Below are 13,623 nucleotides of genomic sequence, written 5' to 3'. Positions count from 1 at the left end.
CCAGTCAGAAGCCCAAGGACATGATGTAAAAATAGTGGGCAGTACGAACATGATGTAAACTTCCTGAAGCCTGGAAGGTCACCGAACCATCTCTCTGTGTGAGGAATGCTATGTAAATATAAATATCATTAAGAAGTCATTAGTCATTTGGAGGAAAAACAAGGTAAGAAGGTAAATCACAAAACTAAATCTTTATGTTTCCTGAATTTCGCAGATTTTATTAAATGCATGCATTTAATAAATATCAATACAAGAAGTTATTTTCATTAAAGTCTTGTCATCGTGTTTGAGGCAAAAATATAGAACATGCAACATCGCTTTGCTTCTCCATGTCCAACACGAAGCAGTTTTTAGCTGTGAAGAAAATCTCATCTATTTGATGAATAGGATTCAATTAGTTTATCTGCCACTGTAGTGTCTAATGTTTGTTTCACCCAAATAAATAAATGATGCCTATTCAATTACTGCTTAAAAAAACAAATTTAAACCACCTGAAGCCAAACAGCTTCTGTTAATGAGGAATTATTCCTCCGACTCGGGTTGTGTCGAAGCGGAAAAAAAACCATGTAAATGATGCAGATCAATAAGCAGAAGCCATTTTATTTAATGGTTGAATTTAAGATGAATGCTCGTCCGTGCCGCCTGAATAAAAATCTCCAGTGTCTACTGAGCGGCCGGTTTCTCTCCCATCAGCACATTAGTCACCGACTTCTGAGTCAGCACCTGAACTCTCTCTCCCTCCCTCTCTCTCTCTCTCTCTCCACCCGAGTGGCTGCAGGAGTGAGCATGAAACAGTCCATTAGCTGGAGAACAAGGATCCCGGAGCTCGGTGGGAACAGCGAGTCCAAGCTCAGGTCAGGCTGACCTGAAAATACCATCGGGCCCTCACCAGAAGACGAGCGGCTCTTCTGGGTCACAGTCGTGCTTTTTTTTTTTTTGAAACAAAGCTTTCTTTCTGCAGTGCAGCCCACTCCCACTCCCACTCCCACCACCTCCAACTGCACAGGTTCACTACTGACGCTCCGACTCGGGAGAACAAAAGGTTCCTAGAAGCTGGCTTTGTCCCCCGACTGTTTGAGAATCTGAAACCACCTTTCCTGTAGACACCTGAGCAGCTTTCAATGCAGACAAAGCAGAATATTGAATATTGAAATAAGATGTACTTTAATTACATTTCAGCCAGAGGCAAAGAACACAGACAAGTGATCCCTCTTCTGGATCTGTGCACCATTAAACTCCTCGTCTCAGAACGCTTTCGCATAGAAAAAGAAACCATCGCGCTTTTGAGATACTTGCAAATGTTTCTTTATTCGTTTGTGAAGCCAGAGGAAATATTGATTGATGTTGGGATTGACACAAACGAGACTTTGTGGATATGGTAGGTTTAATGTATCAAGTAGAACCTGAGCATTTTCTTCTTGTTGGTTGGCTCCGCGTTAGTCCTGGACGTCAAAATAATCAATAACGGGCTCTTCCTTCACTGCCTTCGACCAGGTGCTCCCACCAGCAGCCCTGTAACCAGGACAATACAGCATGGTGCCTTAAAATTGATTGCATATCAGACGTGGGCAAATAACAAGCAGTTCTGCAAACTGTACTGGTTTCACAGGTGGCCATATGAGACAGGGCTGTAACATAACAAAACATTATAGATTCGCTGATATAAATTTACAAAAACATCCTCTTTTGAGCAGAAACAAAGACCTACTTGCTGCTGTGCTGTTTGATGTGAGCGATGGGAGGAGGGGCCCTCGCCGTCGTCTCTCGCTCTATCAGGGACGTCAGCGTGGAGTTTGGACAAGCCGACTTCCCCCTGGGAACACAACAACGACGACACACAGGCAACATCCGTCAAGAGCCACAATCGCCGGCTGTGCACTTGGGGGGGGGGGTCTGCGAATGGTCGTACTTGTTGGCCGTGATGACCACGTTCCGCTTGGGCTCGCTGTCGTAGCTCACGCTCTCCACGCCGTAGACCTCGGCCAGCTCGTGGATGATCTTGCGATGCTCTCGGTTCATGGGCGGGAAACAGTGGCTCCTCTTCAGCTGCTTCTTTCCCTGCGAGACGTCGGCAACGCACTCCCCATTAGCGGGTTCAAACTCGGAAGCAGAGCACCGCGGGCCCGTCTTCACTTCCCCATAAATGACGATTTACTGTTTTAACCTTCTTGGGATCACTTTTTGATAGATGCCTTGTTTCGACCCAGCCCTAACCCGGAGACATCAGCAGCAGCAGCCCTGAGTCGGACACAGAGGTACAACGTGGCCTCGGAACAAATCAGGGGTCTGCAGCCACACACAGGAAGAGGGTCGATTCACTGCCGGAAGGTTTTATTCAAATGTTACTGCATTGGGTATTTTGGTTCAACCATTAAAACGGTTGCCATCTGACACCGCTGCGTTCCACATTAGTGGAGCTGGAGCAGTCCTCGCTGTAACTCGGTTGGAGGGGAAGACAAAATTATGAGCACGACTCAAACTAAAAAGAACATCGGAAAAGACCGGATACAGGATGTGACCGGAAAAGAAGCGCCGTCTCCCGTCAGCAACATTCAATCAATACACATGAGAAAGGTCCATAAGGTTTCATCCACCCGGTCGGGAATTGGACCAAAAGTCAATCTACTTAAATGTCATCATGATTGTACACATGCGATGCTTCACGGTGTTTTGATGGAAGAAACGACACGTTAAAAAAACCTGCTCTGACCAGACTCTGAATAAGGAGGAGGTTTCAGGCGGTGCAGAAGTTGAGCGAACAAACCGACAGTCAGTGCTGGAGGGCGTCTGAGTGAAGTGTTTGACAAACAGCCAACATTACAGCGTGAAGCAATGCGGGATTGACGAGGATCAGACTTTATAGTCCACATCAACTCCCACATCAATCCGAACATGTTATTCAGTGTTTATGCAAATGGAACGATCTGATCTCTCAACTGGAAACGATTTAATCAGACTGAGGAAACGGTTTCATAAAACCGTGTCCTACGGCAGCAGGTTAGTGTGTGTGAGGCGTTTGGCCTCCGCTAAAAGAAAAGTGCTAACTTGACAGAAAAAAAAAAAAATCTATTTGTTTACATAAAGAAGAGATTGGCACCCGAAACCCTTTTTCTGGTTGCTTTGTGTGACGCCCACTACTTTATTCAGGAAAAGGAGCAATGAGAGACACTTCTTTATCCTTCTGATATTTTTAAAATCTACAGGTTTTTCTTCATTGAAGGTCTGATGGAGAATTAACAAAAGAAGATCCGAGTAATTCTGAGTACGAGTATGACAATAAAAATGTGAAAACTTGAATATGACTGGGTGACCTATGGAGCACTGGTCAGAAAATAAGACTGACTTTGCTTTGGAAATAGATCAGAGAAAGTCTAATACTTGGGTTTGGAATAATACCAGTGTGAAGACCAAAGAAACGAGAGGTGTGTGTGCTCCAGAACAATGACTGAGCCCGTCAAATGAAGAGCGATCCCACCGGGCTGATGAGAAGCCTGCTACACCAGTAGGACGTTGTTAACAAGACGCTCGGGGGGGGGGGAGGGGGTTAGATGGCAGCGAGGACGACACGCTGACTGGAGCATGACGGCAGCAGCACAGTGAAACTATGAAGTGTGCGTGCGCCCTCCTTAGCTATATCTGAAACATTTTAACAACAGCTGCTTCGCGCGATCCATTTTCTAATCTTTCTATGAGAAAATAAAGCGAATGCCTTCATAAAAAAAACTAGATTAGGGCTGTAGTGTAAATGATTGATGTAAACTGTCTTTCTATGAGGTGACAAACTTGCTGCTTTAACAAAAACATGTGCTGAAAACACGTGTCCAGAAGCATAGGTGCTGCGTAGAAATACTGAATCTAAACTGCCTGTGTACAATTTAAAAAGCAGCTCTTTCAAGATCGAAACTAAATCCATGACATAAAGTGCACAAATGGAGATGGCGGCTGTAAATCTGCACCGTCACCCTTCCACACGCTGCCATTAAATCTTTATGTCACAGATGTCACATCCATTTGTCTGAAATCACCCTTGGTCTTGTGACGGCACAAAGTAAATCCTTTTTCTTTTTTTAAATCAATAATTCCTTTAGACAACAAAATTTAATTAATTTAAATAAACCTGTTTTGTAAAAAGTACACGTATTATCAAAAGTAATGAACTGAAGAAAACCGTACTAAAAGGTATGGATAAATTACAAAATTTTCTCGAGCATCCACTAAGAATACAACAAGAATCCACATTAAAATGTTTTGAAATGCTCACAAGACATCAGCATGAAGCCTTTTCTTGAGGCCCAACATTTTCCAAAGCCGCCACCAGAGGTCACCTCACATTCACACAAAAAAAAACCTACGTTTATCTTAAAAACATATATTTTTTAAGACAAAGTGATTGCCATACCTTATTTGCAAGTTCTACGAGATTTCTTATCTCTTCTTCCACTTCAGTGACAAACTTGAGGTCTTTTCTAGAAGACAAAACAAGAAGTTGCATGAATTAAAAAGCAATCGCTTCAGTCGTGCGATCCGGCAGCGGGGGCGGCGCGGCGCTCTGACCTGGCGTCGTCTTTGAGGCTGTCGCTGTACACGGAGGTAGAGCGGATGTTGAAGGGGTCAGACGACGGGTCGATCTGCAACGCCTCAGCCAAACGTCTGTTTCGCTCCAACGTGGCGCACTCCTGATCGCATTCCAGCCTGAGGAATATTTTTTCACATTTTATGGAAGAAGAACATTTATTGCAACGTCTACTAAGACATGCTTTAATAAAAAAAATAAAAAAGTATAATCCCCTGTGTGGAGCTGCAGTTGAAGATGCTGTAAACCTTTGAAGCGATTAATTGATACTGAACAGAAAATCTGTAGCTGCAGGACTGTATTCAAATAAAATGTGTGCCGGTTAGAAATGAAGGCTGCACGTGTTCTTATTTTCCAAATTATTTGGACGTAATCAAGTTATTCTCAGCAGACACTTCATGTCCTGATTCTGACATGTCCTGATTTCTACCTGGTCTGTTTCAGCTCCTTCTTCGTGAGAAGTGGTCCGATGTCCATGGATTCCCCGAGCTGCATGTCAGAGAGTTTACTGGCCATAGCGATGGCTGCATACCTGCAGCATAGAAATAGCAGCATGTCAAAAAAAAACAAAAAAAAACTAACAACACATTGCGGAACTAATGAAAGTCAGACTGACTTCTGGTAGGAACTAGTTGCTTCAGTGCAGACCACAGTGTCCTTCCTCCGACCGCAGCCACACTGGAGTGAAACCTGTGAAGAAGTCCCACCATTAAGATTTAAACGTTAATAATACACATGACAAATTCTGCCAGTGTGACGGGCCTCGCTGTCTCTTAAATTCTTTATATGGACATTCACCGTTGACATGTAATTATTTCTATCCCTGGTAACCGTTTATGACAATTACACAGTCGTAGAGCAGATATCAGACGCCTGGAGGAGGAGAGAGATCACACAGCTGGCCTTGCAGAGCGACTGGGAGTGAATCTATTCACTAAAATGAATGCTGATCAGGAAAACGCGTCATTACAGGTGGGTCATCTTCGCACCCCCCCCGTGTGGATTCAAGCCTCGCCGCGACAGAGACCATCTGCGTGATCGTCGCTACCTGCGCCGCGACGTACCTTCGCTGTGCAGGTGGTGCGTGGGCAGCTGCTGCCCTGATGACAGGGGGCGGAGCACGGGTGGCTGCAGTCTGGACGGGGCAGCGCGCAGGGCTGCTGGCAGCTGCCGTCCGGCAGGCACTCTCCCCGGTGGCAGATGCGCCTGCACCGGTGCATGTCGCAGGGCAGCGTTTTGTTACACGTCAGGCCGCAGGAGATGTCTTGCAGGTGACAGGGGATGTTGCTGCGTTGCTTGGGAGTCAAAAGGAAAAGGTCGTCACTGCATTTGCAATAAAAAGCGAGAAACTGCGGGTCAGTTCGCCAAGTGCAGAGGGGGGCGTTTACCTCGTGTTTTCCCATGCACCATTTCTGAGTGAGGTATGTGCAGGGTGGGCATTTCTCCTCACTGTGGCAGTTGTGAAACACTGAGGGAGAAGCAGACTTTAGGAGGGCGTTCAGTCCGTCACCGCGTAGATCTGCTGAGGGAGCAGGGCGTCATTCTCACCTGGATGCTCACACTCGTGCCTTTTCGTACAGAGGTTTTTGCACTCTGGGGGCTTGGTACCACAGGGGATGGGCGGGTACAGTACGGTGAGTCCACAGTGACACGTCAGCTCATCAAAACCTGCACATACCGACCGAATGACGACACGTCATCACTGTCAAACGACACGTCGCCGACGGACAACAGTGCAACTCGAGAGAACGCTGAAACCAAAAACCCGTTGTTTTCGTGGAAACAGTAACTTGGTGTGTTAAGACTGGGCTCATGACGACCACAGGAGAAAATGACTGCGGGACTCACTGGATTGCCAACAGGGTTCACAGTTTCCACGGTGACAAGGCTCCTGGCAGCGATGGAGGCCACAGTTAAGTTTGTAGCTGCAGATCAGGGGGCACTTGTGATCCACACTCTGAACAGACCCAGAAGAGGAAATGGTGAGTTCACTTCCTACCATCGAGCATTTCCTAATGCATAAATTACTTTCTGCACTTTTATTAAATGCTGTCATTTGGAATCTCAGACAGAGAGCACATGCTGCAGTATACCAAAGCTGGAGTATAAAACTATACATAACAGCATAAATCAGTTTTTTTTTCTTCCTCTTCTTTGAAATATATCAGAAAAGAGTCGGGTTTAATATTGAGCTCCTGGTTTTATGCCACGTTCTGTATAAGAAACAAGAAACCATGCTGGATGTTGTTGTTGGCGGCGTGAAGCGTGAGAACGATAGCAGGAGAGCAACCGGCGAGGCAGGAGATTTGTGTAAAGAATAGATCGAGGACACTAGAACTGCATTCAAAACTGTATCTAATGAGGAAGCACCTATAGTAAGTCAAGAATCCAGTGTAATAAGACGTGTTTGGTTTGTATTGATAACTGAAGAAAAATATATAAAACCTTTGCAATCGACCCTCTTTGTGTTTAAAGATTTTATTGATTTTGCTTGTAAAAAACTGGACCATCTATTATGAAGAGATGCAGCAGTTTGTTAAATTTATGATTAGCAAGAGAAGCAGAGAAAAATAAACACATTTAATAAAGGAAGTCCATTCAGATAATGCAGAAAACCTAAGAACTTCACATAAAAAAAAAAAAGACCAAACAAAAACTTTGGTTTCCATGCAGATGCAACACAAGTGAGTTTGCTAGATTTTTATTCCAGAATTAATTTTGTAAGGCGCCACTGACGGAATACTCACCACACAACACAGCTCGCCACACTTGTGTCGACCGCAGGAGCGCTTCTTGTTGCAGCGTTTCTCACAAGTGAAAAGAAGCTCATCTGGGACAAAATTAAAGAGTCGGAGGTGAAATTTATTACGGCAGATCTGATGTTTGACTCGCTTCCATCGATTGTCTTTAAAATCTCACCTTCTTTTTGGATTTTTTCACACGGGACCTCCTGAAAGAAAAAAAAAAGAAAAAAAGGTAAAAGATGCGGCGGTGATGCAACCAAATGTTCTGCGGGTATTTTTTCCCCAGCGCACCTTCATCTTGGAGCCACATCGGCACCTGACAGTCGAGGTCAGGGAACAGGGCCCGCAGTCGCCCTCGTGGCACAGCTTCTCACACAGATGGATGGTGTCTGACATAGCAGAGGGTCATGATTATGCCTCGTAAACCTACGGGAACTGTGAACCACAACCACGCACGCATGATGATGTCAGCGTCTCGTCGTCTCCTCACCGCTGGAGCCACAGGGCAAGGGTCTGTTGCAGGTCTTCCCACAGGAGGGGATGGCGTCGGAGCAGCTCCGTCGTTCGGAGTAGCCCAGCTCCAGCAGCTTGGCCAGCGGCGTCTGGCCGCACGGGCACGTCTTCACCAGGGCCGGGGAGCGCGGGCACGCCTGGCACGGGCCGCGGTGACACACCTGCTCACACGCGTGAGCTTCGCAATTCAACATCCTGGAGGGGGGGGGGGGGGGGGGGGGGGGGGGGATGAAATAAAAACTTGAGTAGGGTGATGAAAAAGAATTGTGTTTTAAGGACATCGAGACTCACTTTCCGCATAAGTTCTGACAGGAGAAATGTCCCGAACCGTCGAATCCTTCTTGGTCGGTGCCGCACAGGACGTCTCGCGTGGCAACGCCGCAGTAGCAAACTACACAGAAATTGATTACGACTTGCTGAGATTGCGATACTTTTACACTTGAAACAGCTCTGCCAAAGGAAGACTCACCCTGCTGGACGTGCAGCTGGCAGGGCTGACACGGCCCGCTGTGGCACACCTGCACGCAGGTGTGCTTAACGCAGTTGAGTGCGGCGCCGCACACTTTGTCACACTGCAGCGCGGCGGCCTGGCCGCATCGCATCGGCTGACTAAAAGGGAGACCATTTGTTCAAAAACAGCAGGGGGAAGGTTGGGCTCAAATTTAAAAGCAACGCATCGTCAAAGCTCGGGTACCTGGTTTTGCCACAGACGCAGGATTTTGTCACGAAGGCGGGACACTGAGGACAAGGCCCGGGGTGGCATAAGCTGAAGGAAAAACACAAAGTATTTTTTTTAATGAAGACGCTTTAGCCTAAATAGGAAATTACTACGAGCTTCTGTGAGCAAAGTCATTCAGAAGCGACTTCATACCGACACAAGGTGAGGGTGAAATGAGTGATTCAGCCACTGTGATTGGAAGATTATCGTCTCCGGCGACTGAACCACAATTAATACAGTGACAATATTCTGTAGACGAGTGAGCATCTGTGTGACACAATCTGAAAGAGTCTCCTGAGGAGACGAGTCGGATGCTCCTCAGTGAACTATTGATGAAATGAATATCTGAAGGGATACTGGATCATGTCCTGGATCTTTTTTAGTGTTAAAACATGCTTCATCTGTCATGATTTCTTAACTGTACCAACACTACACAGCTCCAGTATTTGGTGTCCAACCCAACAATATCTGCAATATTACAAGTTAATTATGCGAAATTGTACACTATATAGATCAATAAACAGCATAATAATCTAAAATTAAGTCAATATCCAATCAGCAACCTGCTTCTCACTCATTTATAATCTAGTGTCAGAACTGCCATTATAAAACAGTTTAAGAATTATCATTAAAAATGAGAAGCATGTTTTATTTTTTTTAAGGCTCACATGTTACAGGGATGGTGGCAGTCCGCTCCACTCCTCTTTTTGCCACACAAGTCACCACAGCTATGGGGGATCTCACTTCGCTGCCACTCTGGGTTTGTCACTTTACCTGCCAAGCAAATACAGAACGAATAGCGACGATGAGATTTCTATCTGCTCTCTCCAGCATCAGAATGTCTTGATGTTGCTGGAGAAGAGTGCACGTGTGCCACAGATACACACCGCAGAAGCATGCGTAGGAAGACGGTTGCTTTGTTGTAACATTCTGGCAGGCTGGACAGCGCCACCCTTCAGCTGAATCTGCAAAACAACCAAAAATTTTAACATACGAGGTCCACTGTTTTGTTTTTTTAAATAAACTGAAAGCTTTGCACAACGCGATGACAATACAAAAATTCCACCTGGCCTCAGTGTTTTCAAACAGCACTCAAACAATGCTCTGTTACAGTTCACTGCACGAGGCTCAGCACTCTGGACAGGACATTGTGCAGAGGCAACATGGCTGTGAGCAATCATTGTGCTGTTGTAATGGGCCGTACCGTCCGCCTGCGAGGCCGGGGATCGAGCCCATTTCTTGATGCAGTTCAGGTGGAAGACGTGGTAGCAGCTCTGGCAGCTCCACACCGGGGCCATGAGCCGGATGATGTCGCAACACACCATGCACTCGTACTTCTCCTCAGAGAGCTGTTCGATCAGGCAACCTGTGGCAGAGACGAGGTCCGAGGTTGAGGTGACGGCAGGGATCCAGACGACATATCAACACAAGCTGAAACGAAAGCTCTGAGAAGATCTTCCCCGTTCACACCAAAAAGGTTTCTAAGCATAACAGACATGGAGTGTGCAGACATGCTTCATTTAGATCGGGAGTGGCAAAGTCATCTTAGTTGAGGGGGAAACATTCAGCCCAGTCTGGTCTTAACAGAGCCGGGGGAGTGAATGTAAATCCAATTTAAAAAGATGAAGTTTTTTTTTTTTAAAAGAGAATTTGTGATCTTAAAAATATTCTCTTTCAGTGTTTATCACTACACTAATGTCGACTAAAGGCTGTCGTTTTCTTGGCCGCACAAAGTCTGCAAACTTCACCATATTCTCATCAATTTACACTCATAGCGCGACTTTTATGCTAATTTGATGTGGCCACCAATAAGGTAGCTAGTTTTCACTGATTCATAACAACAGGCATTTCTGCCATCTGCAGTGGAGTTTTCGCTTTCGGTGTTGCGCTATTTCCACCTTGATCACTGGATCGGTCTTCAGGCGGTCGTCTCACGGGCTTATAATACCCTTTAGTATCTTGTAAAGGTGAGCCAATATCACAAAGCAACCGATGACTTAATACGTCTTTGTCCTTCAGGTACATTTTGAGACATTTAAGACATACCCGTTTGTGTCTCTTTGCTCTTGGGCATCTTGTCCCAGCTCCTCTGGTTCTCTTTGTGGTAGCTCTGGTTTGGTCTTCTGCCTCCTCTGGGCTGAGGAGCGGCGTGTCGCCCTGACGCTCTTCCTGCTTTACCAGTCGAATTGTGAGACGATCTGCCACAGTCGGAGTCGTCCTGCCCGCTCGCGCCCCTTTCCGAGTCTGCCTCCTCCTGGGCTGGTGGTTTGGGAGGTTTGATTGGCCCCTGGCGTCTCTTGGCGTCATGAGGTCTCTTCTGATGAATGTTGTGTTGATACTCTGAACCTGTAATGCTTGGCTGAACTCCTCCCTTGTTTTCAGAGAAAGGACTTTCTCTTTTCGGAGTGTAGGAGCTCGGATTCTCAACTGCCATGTTGCCTTCCTTTAAATTAACTCTTTTCTGGTGCTGCTCTTCTCTCCTCTGTTCATGGCCAAACCTCCGGGGTTTCTGAGGTCGGGCGTCTTGATCATTTGCTTGTTCCAAATTCCTGTTCATATATCCACTCCGCCAGTTGGGTTCATCCACGGGACGAGCACCTGAGTGGTAATCACCTGTATATCTGTTACTATCACCGTATGGGACAAAGTCACTTCCTTCTTGCCAAGAGGGCCCTGAACTACCAGAGCTCCCATTGAATCCTCGATGACCTTCTCTTCTCCCCCTCCCTCTGCCTCGTCTTCTGGCTGCATCCTCTCCGGGGTAGGGAGGACGGTAATACTCGGCAGAATTGGAAGCGTTATGAGGGAAAAAAGGGTTATAGCCCTGATAAAAGTGTCCAGAGTGTTGGGGTGAATCTTGACCATCATTGCTCAGGTTTCTGTCAATGTTGTTCCTGGGGCGACCTCGTCTAGATTTGGACTGGCGTGGCTTCTGATGTGACGATCCATCTAAATTGACGTTAGGTGGGTCTGCAAATAAATACAATTAAAAAAAAAAAGCACCGTTAGAACCTGTATATGTGTATACACTACAAATAAAAACTGAATGCAGTCAGGACACTGGAGTAATTATATAATGATTATTTGAAGAGATGGCTTTGGATTTTTGCGAGATTTGGGCCCTCACTGTAGTTGAACTTCGGGGCCGCACAGTGATGTCATGGTCGACATTCTATCCTCGTAGCAATAACATTCCCCGTTATTAGAGTGGCTCGAACACACAGCAAAAGTTGAGCCCTGATGAATATAATATTTTAGCTGTCGTGCTTGGAAATGATTTGGATCCGACGGTGTGAGTTTACTTCAAAGGTCAGTGACATTTAATTTAGTACAACTGTTACTAGCTTAACCTATAAACATATTTACTGCCTCAAGACCACAGAGGTCTACAGGATTAATATTTAAGCACAAGTTAGGCAAAACTTGACAGAGGTGTAATAAAGCCAATGTTAAAATAAACACCTAACTCTCACGTGGGTCACAAAAGAACTGAAAGGGAATAAATAAACAGCCACTAGGAGTGAATTAACGCCATCAAGCTGATACAAAAAGAAAGCCGATGGAAACTTAATGCAAGACGTTTCTAAAGACACACAGATCAACCAAAATGGGGATTTAACACATCCTCAAACAGACGGTGTATGCCATTGAAGACACAACATCTATACAGGGAATACAGATGCGGTGTGTTTACTGAGGGGAGGCTGATGCACGTCAGAGCTCCGACTCCCATCACCTCTCAGTGAGTCATCAGTAAACTAAAGTTGGAATAGAGAAAACCTCTGCGTCACTCCTGCCTGCAGAGCTGCGATTACGGATTAATCAGATGAAATTAAAGTGCGCACGAGCTCAAAGGTCACTGACTTGCCGTCGCTTCAGCACGTTCGGATGCTAAAGCTAGCATTAGCATCACAGGACGCTAAAGCATTAGCTCAAAGTTTGACTTAGCCGACGTTAGCTGGATGACATTAACCACCTTCGCTGCGTTTGACCAAGCGGAGGAAACTGCTCGCAGTTACTTTCATACGATGTGGGTGGCTGTCCGTTTCACTGCGTATAGTTGAGGAGGAATGGGAGTTATTTGAGGTACCTGAGGAGCTCTCAGCCATTCAGTTTGAACTCCTCGTTTCTGACGCAAGTTTGACAACAGGCTGCTTTGAGAGCGATGACAAGCGGCTCCAGCAATGTAGCGACAAAATACAGTTTCCCTGCTTGTATTCAAGTTCTTGAAATCGTTGAAAACCTCCTCTGGAGCGGCGTTTTAATGGCCCAGCGAGCACACAGGATCCAGACAGTGGCGAGCTAACAGCGAGCACTGGATCAAGTTGGCCGGAAGACAAACCGGAACTTCCGTTTCGCTTTAAAAATAAAATATAGACGATGATAATAATAGTTAAGCAAACGTATTTAATTAGAAAACATTATTGCGTTACACATAAACAATAACAAATAATTATCGTATGAATTCAGGAAAATTGTTTTTGTTTTAGTTTTTTTGAAGTGAAGTCAATACACCATAATATAAACCGGAAACGCGAAAATATCACATTTTACAATTAAAAAACTACAAAAAAAAATGTATTTATACATTAAAACACGTTTTAGTTCAGAGGCCACATACAGGCTAATTTTTTTTTTAATTTTCACTTGGTGGTTTGGCTGGCTGGGCTGTTTTGGTCCATTGACCTTATGTTTGACACCTCTGAATTAGAGAATAATACAAGACTGTACTTAGGTGTTTGATGTTTAACTGTTTATTATATAAAAAATAAAAATATACCTCTCTCTCTCTCTCTCGCCCTGTGTGTGTGTGTGTGTGTGTGTGTGTGTGTGTGTGTGTGTGTGTGTGTGTGTGTGTGTGTGTGTGTGTGTGTGTGTGTGAATTTAATATATTTATGCACATACTGTGGCTCCCCAATGAAATCCTGGGAAACCCCAAAATAAAATAAAAACCACAACATACTGTACCACAAGAAACCCATCAACGACCACATGGTGGCGCTTCATGTTTGGTTTTCTGCCACTAAACGGAGTATTTCAAATGAAGGAGAACAACAATGATTTAAATTCGTATG

General features: G+C 45.3%; 1 protein-coding gene across 1 annotated transcript; it reads right to left on the bottom strand.

The window, feature by feature from the left end:
* Positions 1-1,322: 1,322 nt before the first annotated feature.
* nfx1 (nuclear transcription factor, X-box binding 1) lies at positions 1,323-12,868 on the bottom strand. Its single transcript, XM_080514912.1, has 23 exons — positions 12,639-12,868; positions 10,595-11,518; positions 9,753-9,914; positions 9,436-9,513; positions 9,217-9,322; positions 8,525-8,596; positions 8,300-8,439; positions 8,122-8,221; positions 7,808-8,025; positions 7,609-7,706; positions 7,493-7,523; positions 7,321-7,403; positions 6,422-6,530; positions 6,122-6,241; positions 5,962-6,041; positions 5,638-5,868; positions 5,190-5,263; positions 5,004-5,105; positions 4,555-4,692; positions 4,400-4,466; positions 1,910-2,058; positions 1,709-1,813; positions 1,323-1,512 (listed from the first exon to the last, which is right to left on the bottom strand). Exons 1-23 carry the CDS (start codon positions 12,655-12,657, stop codon positions 1,437-1,439), a joined length of 3,282 nt encoding a protein of 1,093 aa, XP_080371038.1. The 5' UTR covers positions 12,658-12,868; the 3' UTR covers positions 1,323-1,436.
* Between the last annotated feature and the right edge of the window lie 755 nt (positions 12,869-13,623).

The sequence above is a fragment of the Blennius ocellaris genome (genome assembly GCF_963422515.1).
Source record: "Blennius ocellaris genome assembly, chromosome: 19".
In the NCBI taxonomy this organism is placed as follows: domain Eukaryota; kingdom Metazoa; phylum Chordata; class Actinopteri; order Blenniiformes; family Blenniidae; genus Blennius; species Blennius ocellaris.
The sequence above is the reverse complement of the archived record's forward strand: the minus strand, read 5'-3'. Positions and strand labels throughout refer to the sequence as shown.

Excerpts from the sequence above, each read along its gene's own strand:
- nfx1 (XM_080514912.1), bottom strand. Across the intron at positions 7,404-7,492 it reads TGAAAAAATCCAAAAAGAAG|ATGAGCTTCTTTTCACTTGT; the intron begins GTGAGATTTTAA and ends ATTTTGTCCCAG. Across the intron at positions 5,264-5,637 it reads GCACCACCTGCACAGCGAAG|GTTTCACTCCAGTGTGGCTG; the intron begins GTACGTCGCGGC and ends ACTTCTTCACAG.